We start from the raw sequence: 22,952 nt of genomic DNA, 5'->3' as shown, positions 1-22,952 counted from the left end.
AAAACCATGCATCTGATCCTAAGGGATTTTTGGTGGCCCAAGATCCGCAAGGATGTGGAAAAATATGTCAACACCTGCCCAGTATGCCAGCGCTCCAAGATAAGAAGGGAGAAGCCCTCAGGGCTTTTACACCCCCTTCCTACCCCATCTCGCCCATGGGAAATAATTTCTGCGGATTTCATCACTGACCTACCACCTTCCTGTGGATTCACCACGATCTTAGTGGTGGTGGACCTTTTCACCAAGTTAGCCCATTTCATTCCCTGCGAAGGCCTCCCCACGGCCAAAGAGACTGCGGATCTATTCCTTCAACATGTTTTCAGACTACATGGATTGCCCAAGAGTTTAGTCACAGACCGTGGATCTCAATTCACCTCTCGTTTTTGGAAGGCGCTACAAAAACTATTGGGCATAGACTCTCGCTTATCTTCAGCTCATCATCCCCAAACAGATGGGCAAACGGAGCGCACCAATGCCACTTTGGAGCAGTATCTTCGCTGTTATGTAAACTACCAACAGGACAATTGGGCTTCTCTGTTACCACTGTCTGAGTTTGCCTACAACAATGGAGTTCAAGCTTCTACAAAAGAAACGCCGTTCTTTGCAAACTACGGCTTCCATCCACGTTTCTTTCCCCCTGTCGTTGAAACTTCAGAAGTTCCCGCAGCAGAGGATTGGCTGCAGGAACTCACAGCGGTACAACAACTTTTGCTCCAGCAACTGGACCAAGCCAAGGAGGACTATAAACACCACGCTGACAAACACCGCCAGCCGGGCCCCGAAATCAAGGTAGGAGATCGGGTTTTTCTGTCCACTCGCTTTCTGCCCTCCCACCGCCCTTGCCGGAAGTTAGATGCCCGTTTCATTGGCCCCTATCCAGTGGTGGCGCAATTAAACCCCGTGACTTTCAAACTCCAACTTCCGCGTTCAATGCGCATTCACCCAGTGTTTCACCGTTCCCTGCTCCTTCCGGCGGATGGTGTGCGTCCTGATACAGACCAACCGGCCCCCCCTCCTGTTTTGATGAATGGGGAGGAGGAGTTCGAGGTTGAGGACATTTTGGATTCTCGCTTTCACCGCCGCCGCCTACAATATCTCATTGACTGGGTGGGTTTTGGCCCTGAGGAACGCTCTTGGGAAGACGCCTCCACAGTCCATGCTCCTGAGCTAACCCGTCGCTTTCATCAGACCTATCCCGCCAAGCCGCGACCTCGCGCCTCGGGGAGAGGGCCCCAGTTTGGGAGGGGCCTTGAGGAGGGGGATAGTGTGATGACCCATGGGCCTTGTAGTCCTGCTCAGGACATTGTACAGGACATTGTAATTCCTGATGAAGATGAAAACTTGGGTTTTTTACCTTCCCAGTCTGAACTGGATTCCTCTCAGCCAGATCTTTCCCAGGCAGATCTGGGAATCTTGCACCTGCAAGAAAGTTGTCTCCCAGAAGTATGTCAAACAAGCCCAGAGCCTACTTCTCCCGTGTTCTTGCGCCGGGAGTTTTGTAAACAACAGAGAAGTTTGGAATCAGCTTCGCGCAGGAGTGCGAGGATTGCAGCTAAGAATGTAGCCAATTAAGACTGCTTCTCGTGAGAATCTTTAAGGAGTTTAACATCTGGTCTCAGAGTTTAGCTTTCGTTTCTGATTCCCAGAGAACTGCTTCGGTGGGAAAGTTAGACTCTATATAGGTGTTTTACCCGCGTAGTAACTTCGCGGAGTCAATTCGTCAGCCTACGGAGCGAGTTGTGTCTGGACAGCGCGCTCCGATTCAAGCCTCGCTCCTGCTCAAGCCTTGCCTTGCTATCCAGCCTTCGCCTTGCTTCCCAGCCTTTGTTTATCTACGGACTTCGCCTTGTTTCCCAGGACCAATCCTTGCCTTGTTCCACGGATTTTACCAAGTTATTCCACGGACCTTGTTCTTGTTCCTAGTTACCTTGTTCCACGTTTTAAGCCTTGTTTCAAGTATCAAGTTATTTCCTAGCCTTGCTCAAGTTTATGGACTAAAGGACCTTGTCATCTCCCCTCACTTTGCCTGGCAAAGTGAGTGTTTCGGTTATTGGATTACAACTTTGGACCTTAATATTTCATATTGGACATCGCCTTTTTGGGCTAATTGAGACCTTTCCTGAAAGGTCTGCTTTTGGACAATTTCATATACTTGCTTTTATTAACTTTATATATTCCTACAATAAAGATATTAGTTAGATTCTGGCCTCTGTGTTTGGTTATTGGTGCCTTTGCAGCCTGGGTCCTGACATTATCTCATTCACAGGTACTTCTGTAAACAAAGTGACTATCCATAACATTTCATAAAGTTGGATGAGGAAGGATTGAGGACTTCCCTCCAAATATATTAAATATGCCAAACCAAAAGTCGGTGGTGGTGTAGTGATAAGACAGTGCCTTCACTTTTCCATTTGTTTAACTAAACTTCAGTGTCAACAGTTGTCAGTAAATGTTGTTACAACTTTTAAAAGAAGAAAACCAATAGCAGAACTGAATGTGTAAAATGAATGTGGCGCAGCTGGATAGTAGCCAGCAGCAATAAATCACCACTGACCGAGAGGTTGTTGGCTCGAAGCCCGGGTCAAGGTTGAGCTCCTGACCATTTAATAGCCTAGCTTGCTGCCCACCTGAGCAGCTCGAAAACAGCTGTGTCTGTGAATAGAAAATTCTAGGTACCACTTAATGCGGGGAGGCTAATTTAACTTAATTTATGACAACATAAAACTGCCAGCAGCATGCAAAGAACATAAGGAAGAACTACTATCAAAAAGGACTCAGTGTCACAGTGGATGATGAAGCAGCAACTCCCCCTGTTGACCGAAAACTGATTTGTAACACTTTTGGTACTAGTGTTGGAGAGTGGTTCCTGGTCAAAGTGGTCCCTGGTCAAAAAAAGATTTGGAACCACTGCTATTAAAAAAAAAAACTTCAGGAGGTGGAGAGCCTGGTACCAATTAGAACAGGATGAAATGCTTCTCATCTGCAAGTAGTAATAATTGATAAAATAGAAGGAACATGGTCCACAGAGAAATGAATTTAAATGTAATGTGCAGGGGGTATTTTGAAGCTATCCCTACATTAATCTCTTCAAATATCCCATTGAGATAGTTAGATTAGAACTATCAGCAGGTGATGAAAAGGGAAATAAAATACATCTGAAGCAGTTATCAGGTGAAACAACATGACTCCATTAAGACACTGGGTAAGTAATCTGGTTAGTAAAGGTGTATGAACAAAGAGATCTGTTGTTGTTCCCAATTATTTGAGAAAAATGTGTGTCAGTTAACCTGAACATAACGCTCCTCTCTCGTATTTTGTCTCTTTGATTTTGTAATTGTTGCCAGTTCAATGGGTCTGAAAAGTCCAACAATGGGGAAGGAACATTCAGGAGGAAAGTGGAAACAGATGATGTTTATTCTAAATAGGCCAATTAAGCGGCCACAAAATACCATTGACTTGTCTCCTAATGGGAAATCATTTAAAACCTGGCTCTTAGTAAGCATCTAACTGTCCATTTGCAGCTTTCAGCAACATCCTATAATAGGAAAGCGGCAGTATATTTCAAGTAAAATCAGTATGACTTATCCATGCTTAGCTGCTGCAAAATGGCATCCTTTGTTGGATTGGACATGATCCAACACTATACATGGCTCTATTGTCATCACAAAGGACGAGGAAGAAAGGACTCTGAAACCAAGACAAACAACTAGAGTTTGTTCCAATTATAACAGGAAACAACTAGACGGAAAAACTGTTTGAAAGAGTATTCAAACCATATAGGAAAATGAACTCTGCTTGCATTATGTATGTATGAAGATAAGCTCTGCTAGGAGTTGGCAAAAGTCTATCTGGTAAAGCACCTTGTTTTCAAAGTAGTCCAACTGACTGTCACTGAGAAGCTCAACCATTATGGCTTTTGTGTATGTCTAATTTAGTTTTAGGAGCCCCTGGTGGCACAGCAGATTAAACCGCTGAGCTGCTGAATTTGCTGACCAAAAGGTCAGCGGTTCAAATCCGGGGAGTGGAGTGAGTGCCTGCTGTCAGCTCCAGCTTCTGCCAACCTAGCAGTTCGAAAACATACAAATGTGAGTAGGTCAATAAGTACCACTCTGGCAGGAAAGTAATGGGGCTCCATGTAGTCATTCTGGGTACATGACCTTGGAGGTGTCTAGTGTCTACGGACAACGCTGGCTCTTTGGCTTAGAAATGGAGATGAGCACCAACCCACAGAGTCGGACACAGCTAGACTTAATGTCAGGGGAAAACCTTTTTCTTTACCTAATTTAGTTTTATTTGCAGACCCTATAGTAAACTTTCTAACAAATGCACACATACACAGCCTGGGCTGTGGCACAGGCTGGTGAGCAGCCTGCTGCAGCCAGCTGCGACAAATCACTCTGACCAAGGCATTGAATCTATGTTAAGGCATTGAATGTTTGCCTTATATGTGTAATGTGATCCGCCCTGAGTCCCCTTCGGGGTGAGAAGGGCGGAATATAAATACTGTAAATAAATAAATAAATAAATAATACACACACACTACCCCCAAGAAGACTGCATGGGTTCATGATGGTTGGGACAGAATACTCAACACTTAATGCCAAACAAAGCGTCCCTTTTAACATTTATTTTGCATAAGAAAAAAGTTATTCTTGAAGACATTTTTAAAATCCCAAAATGTAAACATCTTGTGGAAACTGGCATTTATTTCTTTAATAAGGGGTGCTCGGGTGGGTGGGCTTGGAAGGCCGGCGCTCCCGACGGAATGGTGTTCTCGAACTACAGCTGCCTCCAGCGGGCCCAGCTGACCTTCGACTATCTGCACACTAACTCAACCACCCACGAATTCTTGTTTGGGGCCCTTGCAGAACTTGTAGATAATGCTAGAGATGCTGATGCCACAAGAATAGATATCTTCACTGAACACAGAGGCGGCCTGCGAGGCAGGTTCATGCTGTGCTTTTTGGATGATGGTGCAGGAATGGACCAACACGATGCCACCAGTGTGATTCAGTTTGGAAAGTCCGCCAAACGTTCGCCTAAATCAACTCAGATCGGACAATATGGGAATGGCTTGAAATCGGGCTCCATGCGAATCGGGAAGGATTTCATCCTCTTCACCAAGAAAGACCACAGCCTGACCTGCCCCTTCTTGTCTCACACGTTTCACGAGGAAGAAGGCATCGATGAGGTCATTGTTCCACTGCCTTATTGGCACGTCCGAACCAAGGAGCCCCTGACTGACAACATGGAGAAATTTGTCCTCGAGACTGAGCTGATTTACAAGTATTCCCCCTTCAAGTCGGAGGATGAAGTGATGGAGCAGTTTAACAAGATTTCCAGAGAGAACGGGACCTTAGTGATCATCTTCAACCTCAAACTGATGGATAATGGTGAGCCGGAGCTGTATGTGAGCTCTGACCCCCACGATATTTAGTTGGCTGAAACCCCACCAGAGGGAACGAAGCCGGAGCGCCGTTCCTTCCGGGCGTACGCCACTGTGCTCTACATCTATCCCCGGATGAGAATCTTCATCCACGGTCACAAAGCGAAAACCAAGCGCCTCTCCTGCCTAGGATGTACAAATGCTCTTCCAAGCGGTTCAAGACCCGAGCAGAGCAGGAAGTGAAGAAAGCAGAGCATATGGCTCAGATTGCAGAAGAAAAGGCCCGAGAAGCTGAGAACAAGGCCCGGGCTTTTGAGCTGCGCCTGGGAGGAGACTTCAACAAGGAGTCCAGGATCATGCTCCGCCAAATCCAGGATACAGCCATCACCTTGTGCCAAGAGGCCGATGTGAAGAAGAGAATCAAGGAAGCCAAACAGAGGGCCCCGAAGGAGCCCAAAGAACTGAACTTCATCTTCAGTGTCAACATCGAGCAGCGGCACTTGGACGGGATGTTTGTTTATAACTGCAGCCATCTTATTAAAATGTATGAGAAGGTGGGCCCTCAGCTGGAAGGTGGCATGGCCTGTGGCGGTGTGGTGGGAGTGGTGGATGTTCCCTACCTGGTGCTGGAGCCCACCCACAACAAGCAGGACTTTGCCGACGCCAAGGAATACCGGCACTTGCTGAGGGCCATGGGTGAACACTTGGCCCAGTATTGGAAGGATGTGGAAATTGCTCAGAAATTGCTCTGCTGATTACTTGACATTCAGGGCTCCTCCCTACCTAATGTGACCTTAAATGAATCTGTTGCACTTTATTTATTTATGAATTTGTAACTCATAATGTGCACTTTGCTTATCCACTATTGCAACCTCATTGTTTTTAATTCGATGTTTTAATACTGCGTGGTGTTTTTTCGGTTATTGTGTATATATTATTATTATTGGTTTTGTTATTGTTCTTTGATGTTTCATATTTTATCATTGTGTTGTATCTGATTTTGCTGTAAGCCACCCCGAATCCCCTTCGGGGGAGATGGAGGCGGGATATAAATAAACTTATTATTATTATTATTATTATTATTATTATTATTATTATTATTATCAGCAAATTCTGGGATGACTTTGGCTATCTGTCTGCAAACTGGAACCAGCCTCCCTCGAATGAACTGTGCTCCAAGCGGCGAAGAGCCATGGAGATCCCTACCACCATTCAGTGCGATCTGTGTTTAAAATGACTGATGTGATCCCAAGAGGGTGGAGAGGAGTAGCAAGGATGTGCGACTGATGAAGCTTCCCTCTCCGGAAAACCAAAAGTCCAATACGCGACAATAGCTGCAGCCACCGCCACAAACTCTGGAACACTCTGCTGCCTGAAGTTCGTGCCTTGCGGGACTTATCAGTCTTCCGCAGGGCATGTAAGACACATCTGTTTCGGCAGGCTTTTGATCTCCATTATTGCTGTTTTTAAATTGCTTAGATTTTAGCTTGTTCTTTTAAGCCACTCCGAGCCCTGGGGGAGTGTTTTTAAGATGTTTTTAAAGATGTTTTAAAGATGTTTTTAAATTGTTAGAGTTTAGCCTATTCTTGTAAGCCGCCCCAAGCCCTAGGGGAGTGATGGCATATAAGTTTGAATAATAAATAAATGAATAAACCCCCAAAGTGGTTTTGGCTGAACCCTCAGCCTCAGAGTGTGTCCCGACCGAGCCCGACACCACCGGCTCTGGCAGCAACCAGGAAACCTTTGACATTTTGGCTCAGACACTCTGGAACTGTTTGCGGTACTTCTTGCCCCCCAACTTCCCCATTTCCAAGAAAGACCTGATTTCCATGAGTTCGGAAGAGTTGGCGACTTTTCCATTGAAGGAGTATTTCAAGCAGTACGAGGTGGGCCTGCAGAACCTGTGCAACTCCTATCAGACCCATGCAAATGCCCAGGCCAAGACCTGCGAGGAAAAGCTGCATACTTAGGAGCAGATTGTGGCCGAAACAAAAGAGAAGCTCCAGAAGCTGAGGACAAACATTGTCGCATTCCTCCAAAAAGTTCAAGAGGACATTGATTTTAATACGGATGACAAACTGGACACATACATCGAGGACCTGATCACCAGAGGTGACTGAGCGGCCCTGATCCCGGGGCGAGTGTGGCATCAGGCTGAAGCCCAGTTCATCCAAAGGCTCCCACCTGCCTCGAGGAAGCAGCCTGGGCCTGGTGCTTGAATGTTAGAGACTGTATTAGCGTACATTGTTGTCCCACCTTCTTCGTATTGCTTTTTTTAACCTAATGGAACAAGTGAGCGTGCCATTTTAAAATGTTTTGTTTATAAATATTTTGTAAAAAAAAAAAAGGGGGGGGACCGGGCTGTGGCGCAGGCTGGTGAGCAGCCTGCTGCAATAAATCACTCTGACCATGAGGTCATGAGTTTGAGGCCAGCCCATGGCGGGGTGAGCACCCGTCAATTAAAAAAATAAAAAATACCCCCTGCTCGTTGCTGACCTAGCAACCCGAAAGATAGTTGCATCTATCAAGTAGGAAATAAGGTACCAGTTAAATTTAAAGTTTTTAAATGGAAGAATCTTACCAGCAGTACTTCATAAAGCAGTTTACTATGTCTACAGTCTTTTTAGTGCCACAGTGCTCTCTTCATCCTTGTTTTCCACAAATTCCTATCCTACCTTGGGAATCTTAACAGGCATAGCTCAGAGAACTCTGTTCATTTTTCTACCTGTGTTAAAACCTGGAAATGCTGAGGTCTCTACCCCAGACTTTTCACGGAGCCTCCTCTCCCCTATCCTTTTTATATCAGGAAACTTACTAGCGGTACTTATGACAGCCTCCCACCCCATGTTATTGTTGGAATATAGCAATTATTTCCTCAACAAAACTGACTTACACATTTGCAACTTTCCAAACAATACCACAAAATATCAGTATTAAAATGCAGATTAAATAACCAGGTCAATATATATGTGTGTGATTATAAACTTCCAAACCTGGCACTCCTATCTTATTTCTCTGCCTCTGTTTCTTGTGTGTTTCCGTTTCTTTCAAGTTCTCTTTTTCTTTATAAGGAAGCGATAGCCAAAATCAAACTCTTTGGTGTGCCTGGATCAGCTTCTTAAACTATGACAAGCCACTGGGGACCAAAAGGCAGATGTTTCAATTCAGCCCTCACCTCTTCTTCTCTAGAGAGCCAAAGAGTGCGGCCGGATGCTTCTGAATGATTAAGTGTTGACCCCTACAGATGTTCATCTACCACTGAGAAGAAAGGAACGGAGCTGCATTACATGCCTGGCTGTTCCTTTTACCAATTACTCAGGAGCAGCTTCACCAGATTTCACAGTCTCAAGAAAGTATTTATATCGTACATTAAGTGTTCAAAGCATTCTTGGTGATCTGTGTAAGTAACATTGACAAGATGTTGCAGAAGGATGAGAATGCTTGAAAGTAATTACCATCTCTAATTGAGAAGAGGGGAGAAGAAATAGGCTTCTTTAGCCTTTCACTTCAAAGAAATCACACAAGTTTATTTCCTATGGACAAAACATGAGGGAATAGCAAGTAATTTCTCACTAACTCCATCCATGTCACAGATGTCTATGTTGCCTGTCTAGCAAACACAACAAACATCTTGCTGCAGGCCCAAGGAATGGGTTGCATCAAACTAACTACACTGAAGGGAAAGGAAACCAGACACTGAGGTAAGACTGCAGATAAGGAAGGTGAATGTGGGAAATTAAAGCCATTTTGAAAGGGATTTTGCCAACTATAGTCATGTTTCTTGATAAATATACCAATAATTAGGTCAGTATCCATGCAGTCTTCATAATAAGCAGACACTACTCCATGCCATAGCTCATCTGTATAGTTTTATGTTCTCATTATGTTCTCATATGTTCTATGAAAACTGTTGCTCTTCCTACCATCATGGAATCATAGAGTTGGAAGGGGGTACATAGGCCATGGAGACCAACAACCTGATGAATGAAGAAAATCCAATTGAAGCATCTCCAGGTGATAGTTGTCCAGACTTTTTCTGGAACCATGCAGAACCATTCTTGTTATGAAGACATTCTTTCTGACTATGATAAAGGGGAACATCCTAGTCGACTACATATCCAGGCTAAGAAATGCAAAAGACTTGTGTATGGATCTGTCTTTCATTTCACTAGCTATACAATGATGCATGACCAATCCCCACTCTAGCTGTGTTTTGTCCAATTTTATTTAAACTTCAATCAGACAAACAAGAAACAAACTCAAACTGAGTGTTCTCTGGTGTATTTTCTGACCTCATGGAAATTTCAGTGCATTGAAAGATACAAAAATGAACCTCGTCTGCAAAACAGAGGAAGTATTCACATGTGGACATACTCTATGCTGAGCTATATATTCTCCTCTCAATTTACTGATAACCCTCTAACTTTGACCCTCATGATCATTCCTGTCCATATACAATGCAGTCACACAAACGTGAAGGCACACATTCTGAACATATTACACCAGTTGTGTACATCAGTGGTTTGCAAACTTTGGTGCTCCAGGTGTTTTGGACTTCAACTGCCAGCCTGGTAAATGGTCAGATTCTGGGAGTGGAACTCAAAAACCAGTTTGGTCATTACTGGTGGACATATTACACTGACACCTTTTCCTTTCTCTAGTGCATGTATGCAACTGCATGAGTTTCATGCATCTATATAAAGTATATGAGAGGATGCTATTAAATCGATTAGGACCTGTTATCGAACCCAAGCTTATTGCACAACAAGCAGGTTTCAGACCAGGGAAAAACTGTACAGGTCAAATTCTTCATCTGACTGAGCATATCGAGAATGCAGCATATGAGAAATGCTGTATTACAGGAACAGTTTTTGTGGACCTTATGGCAGCCTATAACACGGTGCAACATACAAAAATGCTGCATAAAATCTACCATATCACCCGGGATTTTGACTTTACAAGAACTGTCTAGACCCTCCTGGACAACCGCAGCTTCTATGTGGAGTTTCAGGGCAGGAAAAGTAGATGGGGGAGGCAAAAGAATGGTTTACCCAAGGCAGTGTCCTTGCACCGACCTTGTTTATCATCTTCACAAACGATCAGCCACAACCACCACTCACAAAGAGCTTTATATATGCTGATGACCTTGGCCTAACAACACAAGCAAAAGATTTTGAAACATTTGAAAACCAGCTCCCTAATGCCTTGAAAGATCTCTCCAGCTGTTACAAAGAGAACCACCTGAAGCCTAACCCTAACACAAGTGTGTGCTTTCCACCTACGTAACTGTGAAGCCAACAGGAAACTGAAAGTTACTTGGGAAGGCCAAGAGCTTGAACACTGTTTACTGTTGGGAATCACCCTGGACTACTCAAGTCTAAATGTAGTCAGATAGATGATAGAGTTAGATTGAGGGAATCCTTTCCCTGTTTCCAAAGCATGCCTAGATAGGCTTTACTGTGTTTCACTCTATCCTGTTTACGTCACATCCCTTACTCTGAAGTTAGTAGAAATGTGAATCTCCAGGGACACTAACTTCTCATTGGTCAGAATGTCTTTTATGGCCCCAATAAACTGGACCATGAGATTGGAACCATTTTGGTTCTCTCTTCTCCCTTTGTTCTTTCTAGCTAACAAGCAGCATCTCGCTGTCTCTCCTGGCAAGGTGTAACTATTTAGATGTTTGTTATTTTTCCTTTATTTTCCTTAGAAACCAGTCTAGAGTAGACTAGACAACTCCCAAGCCTTTCAATCTACAATGGAATTCTTTTTACCTGAATAAATGCTTTTTGAACTTTTACTGAGACTCTGCACTCCATTGCCATCCTAAGTTGAAAGGCTTCTCTTTGCTCGCCCAGTGTAAGTAACTGTTGCATTTGAAAGCTTTTGCTTTTGCTACTCTGCTGTATTTTGGTGGAATCTCCCCCAGAGAGGGTTAAATTGAGTCTAACCGCTCAGAGATTACCACAATATTTACATCCTAAATATCCCACAATTAATAAAAACATCAGCCCTGGCCTTGTCTTTCTCAACTGCAGAGTACGCCTGTCCTGTCTGGCACAAGTCTGCCCATGCGAAGCACTGAACTGGACATAGCACTGAACGAAACATGTAGAATCATCACAGGATGCCTTAAACCTACACCTGTTGATAAACTCTACAAATTAGCTGGCATTGCCCCCCCCTCCCCCGATGTGCAACGGGAAGTTGCTGCTAACGGTGAGAGAAATAAGGTTGAACATTGTGAAAGCCACCCACTGCATGACTATCAGCCTCCTCCCAGTAGACTCAAATCAAGGAAGGGCTTCATGAGAACCACCACTCCTCTTAATGTTCCTCCAGCAGCAGCAAGGGTGTCCCTCTGGGCAGCTAAACCTGGCATTCCCAACTGGATGGCCCCCATGAGGGTCCTCCTCCAGGGGCAAACTAAGAATGGGCAACTTGGAAGTCCCTGAACAGACTCAGAAGTGGAGTGGGCAGATCTTAAGACAACTTGGCAAGGTGGCACTACCTGGAGGAATCCTCCACCTTGTGCAACTGTGGAGCTGAACAAACAACTCCTCATATGTACACTTGCCCACAATGTCCTGCCTCATGTACTGAGGAGGAAATGTTTAAAGCCACGGACAATGCGGTTGCTGTTGCCTGTTTTTGGTCTAAAACTATTTAGTTGCCTGTGATTTCCTTTATTTCATCACATTTAAACTTATTTATTATGCAATGCTTTTGACATGAAATAAATTAAGCAAATAATAGTCAAGGGTGCTTTTGTCAGTTCCTTCCTATCAATTATAGTCTACACAGTCCTTGCTATTTGCTGGCAGTCTCTCTTGCAACTACAGAGCTCACCCCGCTTAGCTTCCAAGATCAGAAGAGATCTGATGCCTTTAGAATATTTAGACCCATTTCTTTCTAAACTAAACCCACTTTAAAATGCTGTTTTTACTGTAAAAGGCTGAATATTTTAGGAGCCAGGATATCCAATGCATTGCTTTCACTTGAAAAAGCCTTTCCAAGCTTTCAGATTAACTTCAGAGCCCCTGCTGACTAGTCTGTATGAAAAATTGTTGCACATTTTAAACTATTTTGACTTGCTTTTTGCTCTGTATAGGCAGTAATCCTTGGATATTTTTCTTCTTCTTCAAAAGTATTCAGGAAATTGTTGTTTTTAGGACTCCATTTAGAGCATTTGTAAATAATTTCATTATACTTTGCAACTATTGTATTCTAGATTTTTATGAGTAATATCTATGCTCTTGCATCCTCATAATGCATATTTTGCTATGGTCGGTGGTCACAAGAAATAACAGATATAACTGAAAAGTCCTAATAGGATTTTTTTTAAAAATAGTGGAGCTATAATTGTAGAAATTCCTCCTATAGGAATAAGCATGGTCCAATCGCTCTTGATTTGTAGAACTCTTAATCTTTTATTGCCAGTTTATGGATTGCTTGCTTGCTTGTTACCTCCATTTCCAGGAGATTTTAACTACCGTATATACTTGAGTATAAGCCAACCCGAATATAAGCCAAGGCACCTAATTTTACCACAAAAAACTGGGAAAACATTGACTCCATTATAAGCCGAGGGTGGTACATTTCAGAAATAAAAATAGATACCAATAAAATTACATTAATTGAGGCATCAGTAGGTTAAATGTTTCTGAATATTTACATAAAGCTCAAATTTAAATAAGACAGTCCAACTCTGATCAAATCATTATTCCCATCTTCTTCAATGTAAATGTGCTTATGTATCCTTTTAATAATAATAGAGTAAAATAATAAATGTAATAATAATAATAGAGTAAAATAATAAATGCAATAATAATAATAATAATAATATCAGAGTGAAATAATAAATGTATTAACAATAATAAAAATAGAGTAAAATAAATGTAATAGTAGCAACAATAATAGAGAAAAATAATAAATGTAATAATACCAATAATAATAGAGAAAAATAATAAATGTACCATATATTCTCGAGTATAAGCTGACCCAAATATAAGCCAACCAGGACCCTCACCTGAGTATAAGCTGAGGGGGGCTTTTTCAGTCTTAAAAAGAGGGCTGAAAAACTAGGCTTATACTCGAGTATATACAGTAATTAATTTTAATTCATTAATTACCTTTGACCATCCATTTTAAGCAGGGTCCATAAGTCACTGCTCCCCAATATTAGTGGCAAAATTAAAGCCACCCAATTTTCCCAAGTTCTGGCCTAGAGCAAGACACATGCTGAAGTAGACAATTGCTGCAGCAGACAACTGCTTTCTTTTTGGAAATGTTGCATAATGCACTCAAACGTCAATTTTCATGTCTACATGAATCACCGTTGTGGCCCCTCTATACTTGTTCACATACACACTATTTTGGTCAATTTAGGAGATAGTTATAGTAGGCATTCAAGAAGCAGCTTAACATAACTTCTCTGAGGCACTTAGAATTTACCTGCAGGAGGTGAAAATTACATTTTGAAGTGGCTGAAAGGAATACCTCCCGTATGAAAGACACATTGGTAAAGGATAGGGCTTGTTTCCCTCTTATCCAGAGCTATCTTATAGAAAAGCTGAGAACTGCACAAGAGCTGAAGGATGCAGAATGGAAAATATTAAGACTTTAAGTGATTTTGAGTTCCATTCATCTTACATGATGGCTCTTCTAAAAGATCTCCACACACTTGAACGAAAACACTTAAAATAACACATTTTTAATAGGACATTAAAAACCTACCCATAATGTGAGGTTGTACTAGTTATTCATCCTAGTTCAATAAATGGTCTCAACACCATCCATCATTATTATATTTTAATGGTTGATTTCCCTAGACTCTTCTATTCTCTTCTTCATATTCCTAATGAGCTTAATGTAGCAAATGATGCAATCAGACTAAAGAACTGCAAGAACTCTTTCTGCGACCGTAAGCACAATCATACTTCACTAAAGGACCTGCCTAGCTCTTGAAGATGAAGATCAACCTTTTTGTAGAATACTTGGCTCCATAGGTTGTCACTGTCATCACCACTGAGAGAAGCTAACCTTTGCTCATTTTCTACTGGATTCCTTTGCTATGTATTTTGGACAATGAAGAAAGGTTTTTGAAGAAAGACTTGCTGCAAGAGGAAGTCAGCCAAGGGATCATGACTCTTGATCCATAAATTGTCAGTAAGAAAAATGCAGTGGGTTGGTTCCTGTCTAAAGAGTATAGACAGTGAAATCCACAGAGTTAATGGCCGTAATTAATGTATTTACTTGACTATAATGACTCTGTTTTGAGGACATCCAGATCTTGCCCACTGTAACATGCTAAATTCATTGATATACATCAATGTAAAATGTTGCCCTCGGTGGCACAGCGGATTAAACCGCTGAGTTGCTGAACATGCTGACTGAAAGATCAACAATTCAAATCCGGGGAGCTGGGTGAGCTCCCGCTATTAGCACCAGCTTCTGCCAACCTAGCAGTTCAAAAACATGCAAATATGAGTAGATCAATAGGTACCGCTCCAGAGGGAAGGTAATGTGCTCCATGCTGTCATGCCATCCACATGACCTTGGAGGAGTCTACAGAGTATGCCAGCTCTTCGGCTTAGAAATGGAGATGAGCACCAACTCCCAGAGTCAGCCATGACTAGACTTAATGTCAGGGGAAAACCTTTACCTTTACCTAAAATGCATATCCCAGTGCCAAAAAATGAAGAATAGTGGAATGTTGTGATAATGATATCTACCATTATCTGGGCAACACACCAAAGGGTTATATGTTGTCCTCCAGGTAAACAACAAGATAAAGAATTTACATTTATTGGGTGTCAGCATCATGTAGGAGTAACAGAGATCTGGAGAGATGATTGCCTAGTGTTAGAAGTGTAGAATATCTGAGATGCCTCCTAGGTGAGAAGTTACAAAATCATAGAGCCATGAGATACAAGAGAGATTACCTGAGTAACTGTGGCAGTCTAAGGAAACTTGGTTATAGGCTAGATAAAGAAGTCCAAATATTTAGTACACCAACTCCCAGATTATACTAGCCCAGCCAGGATAATCAGCCAGAAGGGACTGAGGAATTTATAAACGAAAACAGTGGAGAGTGAAAAACTGAAAACTGCTGGGATTTTTTTTTTTTACAGTAGTATGGATCAGTTGTTATTTAAAACCCGTATGATATAACTATTAAAATTTCATGACTAAGCAGAAGGGATGCAATTTCACATTCCATAGGCCATGACAAGACAAATGCACACATTTCCCGTCCCAGTGCCCAAGATTAATATGTCTTTCAGCTAACTTTCCATAACATCCAAACATTCACCTCCATATTGTGAATATTCTTCTTTAAAGCTATCCCAAGAAGTATAAAATGTAAACAGCTCTATGATCTAGCATTAGTTTCAGCTGTTTGAATTCAGAAATAGCAGCAGAACATAAAACTAAAATCGCAGCTCAGAACTGCTTCCTTTCATACCTTCTAAGTGCCAAGATAAGTCTTATGAAAATAGGGTTGTTGTATGTCTTTCGGGCTGTGTGGCCATGTTCCAGAAGCATTCTCTCCTGACGTTTCGCCCACATCTATGGCAGGCATCCTCAGAGGTTGTGAGGTATGGATAAACTAAGTAAGGAAAGGAAAGAATATATATCTGTGTCCAAGGTGTGGCAAGAGTCCTTTGTCACTGGGAGCCAGCATTAATGTTTCTGTTAATCACCCTAATTAGCATTGGAGATGTTTTGTCCCTTGCCTGGGGGCATCCTTTGTTCAGTCAAGCCTTCATTGTGTTGGTTCCCATCTACTGTTTTGATTTTGGAGTTTTGTAATACTGGTAGCCAGATTTTGTTCATTTTCATGGTTTCTTCCTTTCTGTTAAAGTTGTCCACATGCTTGTGGATTTCAATGGCTTCTCTGTGTAGTCTGACATGATAGTTGTTGGAATGGTCCAGCATTTTTGTGTTCTCAAATAGTATCCTGTGTCCAGGCTGGTTCATCAAATGCTCTGCTATGGCTGATTTCTCTGGTTGAATTAGTCTGCAGTGCCTTTCATGTTCTTTGACTCTTGTTTGGGCGCTGCGTTTGGTGGTCCCTATGTAGACTTGTCCACAGCTGCATGGTATCCGGTAGACTCCTGCAGAAGAGAGAGGATCCCTCTTGTCCTTCGCTGACCGTAGCATTTGTTGGATTTTCTTCGTGGGTCTGTAGATAGTTTGTAGGTTGTGCTTCTTCATCAGCTTCCCTATGCGGTCAGTAGTTCCCTTGATGTATGGTAAGAACACCTTTCCTCTGGGTGGATCTTTGTCTTGACTCTCATGGCTTGTTCTTGCCCTTGCAGCTCTTCTGATGTCTGTGGTGGAGTATCCATTGGCCTGTAGAGCCCAGTTTAGGTGGTTGAGTTCACCTTGGAGGAGGTGAGGTTCGCAGATTCTTTGTGCACGGTCTGTCAGGGCTTTGATTGTGCTCCTTTTTTGACTTGGGTGATGGTTGGAGTTTTTATGACGGTATCTATCTGTGTGTGTAGGTTTTCTGTAAACTGTGTGGCCCAATTGTTGATTGGGTTTGCGGATGACCAGAACATCTAGAAATGGCAGTTTTCCTTCCTTTTCTTTTTCCATGGTGAATTGGATGTTTGGGTGGATGCTGTTAAGATGGTCCAGGAACTTGCTGAGTTCTTCCTCTCCATGGCTCCAAATTGTGAAGGTGTCATCTACGTATCTGAACCAAACAGTTGGCTTTTTTGGTGCTGTTTCTAGGGCCTGTTTTTCAAAGTATTCCATATAGAAATTTGCTACTACTGGGCTGAGAGGGCTCCCCATGGCCACTCCATCCTTCTGTTCATAGAATCCAGTGTCCCACTGAAAGTAGCTATCTTATGAAAATGTTGTTTAAAATCTGTGATTATAGAGTATGCTACTCTTTCAACAGAGTTTACACTGAAAATCTATTTCATGCAAACAGGAATGTAGAAGGATTGGTATTTCACGGCGTCTCTTTCATGAAATCAGTAAAGCACTCAAAAATGGGGGAGAGCAGTTTGAACAGTCATATTGTTTACCTTCTATAAAATGTGTTTTGCAACCTGTTGCTACCATTTCATACCTTCCAATTTGGCAAAGATAGCCTTAATTTTCTGTTCTCCCAACTTTTTTGCTTTTAAAATCGCCCATTCTTTCTCCTCCTCCCACTTTCCTCCTTGTGTTCAGCTTACTCCAACAGCTGCAAACGGAGTTTAAGGTGCAAAAGCAATTTGCACTCAATTACATGTAGAATAATCACTGGATTGTTTAAACCTACACTGTGGATAGATTCTGTAAGCGAGCTTGCATTGCCCGTTCCCAAGGAGTGTGTCAGGAAGTTGCTGCCAATTGCAAGAGAAATAAGGTTGAACACTGGGAAAGCCACCCACTGCATAGCTATCAGCCTCCTCCACTCCTCTTAATGTTCCTTCAGGGTCTTCCTGCAGAAGCAAACCAAGAATGGGCAACTTGGAAGTCCCTGAACAGACTTAAAAGTGGAGGTGGCAGATCAAAATACAACCTGGCAAAATGGCACGACCCAGAACATGTTAAGGGTTTGTGAAAAAACAAACTGTGTGTAGTCCTGTCCAGACTTATCCAGCCCTTTTCTGCATCCACAATGAGCAAAAGAAACAAGCCAGGAAAATTGAAAAATCAAAGTTTACTCTTAAGTAGCAGAGTCAAGGAGAAAATTAAACAAGCAGCTTCAAAACCGCCAGTTTCAAAAAATAACTCGGTCCATCTGAAGCAACAAAAGTCACATACAGTTATTTTCATTAAATTCATGCATCTTCTTTGGAGATTTCTTCAATGGTACAAGGAGACATTCCTTTAGCCGGCCATAGTCTCCTTTGTTTATGCCTTCCCCAGCACTTTAATGGGATAATGGTTTTGTATCATCCTCTCCCCAACTGTATCAGATACTACTAGCACTTTTATGGCCCAGTTCTTTTTAGGAGCCAACCCAGGATTTTATCAAGCATGTTTGTTTTATATGATTTTATTTGTTTTATGACTTGCTTTATTGTTGATTGATTTGTCTTATTGTTGTGTTTTATATTGTCTGTTTTGCCTGGGCTTGGCCCCATGTAAGCCACCCCGAGTCCCCTTGGGGAGTTGGGGCGGAGTATAAAAATAAAATTATTATTATTATTATTATTATTATTATTATTATTATTATTATTATTATTATTATAGTAGGCTCTCATCCAGGAACTTACTCCTTGTAAGTTCTGAAGCAAGTGATTCAGTAAGTCCCAAAAAGCATTACAAACATTCCCCCAAGTTATGCCCCATTCAGGGAGAGGTTCAAGCTTGTTATCCTTGATTGTTCTAATTACTCAACTATGAGTTGTAATTGACCAGGTGTTTTTCCCTTAACACACACATACAAAAGTAGTGATCCCACAGAAACTTAGTCAAATACATGCATATACAGCAATAGAACAGTGGTTCTCAACCTGGGGCCCCCAGATGTTTTTGGCCTTCAACTCCCAGATATCCTAATAGCTGGTAATCTGGCTGAGATTTCTAGGAGTTGTAGGCCAAAAACATATGGGGATGCCAGGTTGAGAACCACTGACTTAGAAGAATCCTCTGCTTTGTTCAACTGTTGAGCAGAACAAACAACTCAGCATCTGTATGCTTGCTCACCATGACCTGCTTCATGCACAGAGAAAGAACTGCTTAAAGCTACAGACAATGCAATTGCTGTAGCCTGTTTTTGGTCTAAAATGATACAGGGTGTTTGAAAAAGAACTCCCTATTCACCATTTATTTTAAACTAGCTGAGCCCGGCCACGCGTTGCTGTGGCTAGGACTTAATTTGTCTTTTCTTTTTGTTGTATGAACATAGAGGTGTGGATGGGAGGTTGTGCTGTCAATTTTCGAGGTTGTGGGGCATTTAGTGTAGTTGTTTTGTCCGGTGCCGTGATTCCATTACCCTTTTATATATATATAGATGGTGAATAGGGATTTGTTTTTCAAACACCCTGTATAACTCCTTGTGATCGCTTTATCATTTTTACACTTATTTATTTATGCAATGCTTTTGACATGAAATAAATAAAATAAATTCAATTACATCAGTTCAAAGGGAGAAGAGGAGGCTGAGATCATGGCCTTCTAGATCACACTCTGATGTTATTGGCCATGTATGTCCCTGTGGTATGTCATTGGTTTCTATGATGTGCAGCTACAATAAGCCCTTCAAAACCATATCTGGTAATCATGGATCATACCTGAGAACATTAACATGCAGTAAATAATTGTTTCCTCCTTTTACAACTGGGTGCGTATTTTTGTTTCATGTTGCAGGCCTCCTCAAATATATTGGGATGTGTTTTGACAAAAAACGACAAGTTCCCTAAAAAATACTATTCCATCTATATTTTAGCAGAGGCATAAACTTAACTGGTTATTTTAGTGGTTATTTTATGGTCTTGGAGTTTATTATAGATTAAAATGCAGAACTCAGGTGAAATATTCTAACCTAAGTTGAAGTCTTGTTCTCCTTACATTACCCTTATCTGAGGTCTATACAGTAGATAAAATGAATGAGCTTTTTCCTGTTAGAAAATTGATAAAGAACCTCTGGCTGCATGGTAGATTAATGCACAGTGATGGATTAATGTTCAGCGCAAGCTCTCCCTCTGGCGCATTAGAATATAACCTTGCCTGTTTTGTGTAGTGAATATCTGTGAAACGAAAGCCTTATCCTCCTCAAAAGACACTGTCTCAATCAAACACCATTTTGTCATTTGTTCTGTAAGACTCCAATCCCACCAACATTAAAAGATTTCCAGCTGTGTGTTCTTCAGAGAGATTTGAAGACTATTCACAGCCTCGTTAAGACAATAATGCTACAGATAAATAAGAAAAGGTTGCACTAAATAACTCATGAATTAGTTAATGAATACCTGCACTCTAATCAAATTATGTATTGAAAACATCTAATTTCTACGCTGCCAAACAAATTGGCAAAGGCACACTAAGTAATGCAGCCAAACTTGTTCCGAATGTAAATATGTTATACAGAGAAATATATATCATATCTGGGGAAACTGCTCGCATTGCATTCAATATTTTCAGAAAATGTCTCCTTTCTGAGGGAATCTACAGATACCACAAAACATTATCAATATATCATAACATTGCACCAACATTAAATAGGAGAATGCATCACGAAACTCAATTTACTTGGCCATATTGGGCACAGCATCCTCAAAGAGTTATCTTAACAAACTATACCTTCAGTCTGAAGTTCTTAGCCTTTGTTTTACAGACAAGCTAAAAGGGAATGAGAACAAGACAGAAACAAATCATTCCCTCTTGATACTGGCTCTGTAAATGTGTGTGTGTGTGTGTTATTTAACATCTACATGAAACCACTGGGAGAGATTATCTGGAGTTTTGGAGTTCAGTGCCATCAGTACGCAGATGACATATTTCTACATTTGGAAACTTCAACTGGTTTAAAGGTGAGCTGCTAGACTGCTTACTGGAGCGAAATATAGAGAAAGAATTGCATTTTTCTCTCACTTATTGTGGGTTACGTTCTAGGACCACCTGCAATCAGTGAAAATCCGCATATTTATTCTATGTGTGGAGGAGGGCAAGCCACAGACCACTTACTGCAATGCAGTCTGTACTTTATTTTAGCAGTTACAATATACAGTACACTGGCAAAGAAGAAAAATGGAAGCTAAATAACCCTTTTTTATTTCCAACCCTTACCTACCCTCCCCCTCTGTTATGATTGAGCCTCATGGCTCTGTTACTGGCAGACGTGGGCGTAAGACTCCTCGAGAGTCAGATACTCTCGAGGAGCGAGAAAGAAAGAGACTGCGAGATATCTTTGCAGCACCATCTGACGAAGAGTCTTTTGAGGGGTTTACAGAGAGAATGGAGGAGGGGCTGGTTAGCTCGGAGGAGGATGAGATGGATTGGACTCGGGTGAGGGAGGAATTGGGTGCCACTGGCAATGATGGGATGGAAGATGAATGGGGACCTTCAGGATTAGACCCATGGACAAGCTGGAGGGATGGGACGGGATCCACAGCTGGGGATGCTGTGGGGCGTAGTCAGAGGTGTTCCAGCTCTGATGAGGAAAGTGATGAGGAAACGCCCGGGTTAAGGAGGGCAGCTGATAGTGATGAGGATTTGTAACTGGCATAAAATGAGGCTTGGGAGCAATTGCAAATTGCGTTGGGCAAGGTAATCTGGACGAACGCTTGGGATCTGTGTGGGACGCTTTCCTGAAGACTGGTGTGTTTTCGTGTGCTGATACCTTTGACCTTCTGTCGTCTTCTTGACGGACGCCATCTCCTGCTTTGGATTTCGGACTGAACTGACCACGGCTTGACTTCCCCCTACTCGGACTTGGTGAAACTACAAACGTCTGCTTCTGGCTTGAACTACGGAAAGGAACTGGGTCTACTCTACTGCTTCAATCCTCGGCTGATCTGTGTGTATTGGAAATCTTGCCTGCTGTGTGGAGGAGTGACTCAAGTTACTCAAAGCACAGTGCTGGCAGCAGAGAGGAATCTGCTGCCAATTAATTGCATTCTTTTGAACACTTTGTTCCCCGGCTTCTGTTTTGTTTATCTCCAGGCTGAAGCAAGCTGTTTTGTTTTTACCCGGATTAAACTCCGGTTTAATCCGGTTTATCTTTTGAACGTTTTTCCTTGCCCCTTTTTGCTTTTAAAGGCTAATACTGCCTGGCCCTTGTATTTTACGGGCATTTTGAGTTCTGTTATCCAATAAACTCTGTTATCTTTGATCTTGTGGCGTTCTGTCTTTGACACCCTCCCTTTATTTCTCCCTCCCCCCCCTTCCAAAACCCTTTGCACACCGCAAAAGCCCATGAAACTTCAAAAATAATGTGATAAATTTGCACATTAATTTTAATTGAAAACCCGCAAAACAGTGTGGGAGCGAAAAGTTAACCGCAAAGTAGTGAGGGAACACTGTAATCCACTCTTGAAGCAGCTACACTGGCTTCCGGTTTGTTTACAGGTGCAAATCAAGGTGCTGGCTTTAGCCTACAAAAAGCCCTACATGCTTCGGGGCCAGCCTACTTGAGGGACCGTATCTCCTTCTACCAACTCACTTGAGCCCTGAGATCCTCAGGAGAGGCCCTTCTCTCGGTCCCACCATCATCACAGGCATGTTTGGTGGGAACGAGAGAGAGGGCCTTTTTGGTGGTGGCCCCACGGCTCTGGAACTCCCTCCCTAATGAGGCATGATTGGCCTTCTCCTTACTGGTTTTTCATTTGCAAATTAAAACCTTTATGTGGAGCCAGTCCTTCCCAGATGAATGATAATAGACACTGCCAGCCTGATAATTTTTTTTATAATATTTGACAAAACCTCAGTGGCTGGAGATTATGGATATCTTTAAATGGTGCTTGCTGCAAGTTTTAAAAATGTTTTATTTGATATGTTAATTGGGTTTTTTATATCGGGATATGATGTTTAAATTGATTATGTATTGTGGATGGATGTATTTGTGTTAATTTTATATGTTGTATGTGTTGTGGTAATCTCTGAGTGGTTAGAC

At 42.1% G+C, this 22,952-nt stretch overlaps 2 protein-coding genes across 5 annotated transcripts in view; one reads left to right on the top strand and one right to left on the bottom strand.

Annotated features, from left to right (window-relative positions):
* The window catches only part of ctnna2 (catenin alpha 2), a 701,347-nt gene that overhangs the window by 396,946 nt on the left and 281,449 nt on the right, over positions 1-22,952 (bottom strand). The gene's annotated exons all lie outside the window — the stretch shown is intronic.
* Positions 4,727-6,179, top strand: LOC103279066 (ATPase MORC2-like). Its single transcript, XM_016994149.2, is given in 2 exon segments — positions 4,727-5,567; positions 5,570-6,179. Coding segments are annotated over 2 exon segments (1,374 nt in total). The 5' UTR covers positions 4,727-4,765; the 3' UTR covers positions 6,142-6,179.

Source organism: Anolis carolinensis, chromosome 5 (assembly GCF_035594765.1).
Source record: "Anolis carolinensis isolate JA03-04 chromosome 5, rAnoCar3.1.pri, whole genome shotgun sequence".
Taxonomy (NCBI): Eukaryota; Metazoa; Chordata; class Lepidosauria; order Squamata; family Dactyloidae; genus Anolis; species Anolis carolinensis.
Note: the sequence above shows the minus strand (reverse complement) of the source record. Positions and strands in the feature narration are given on the sequence as shown.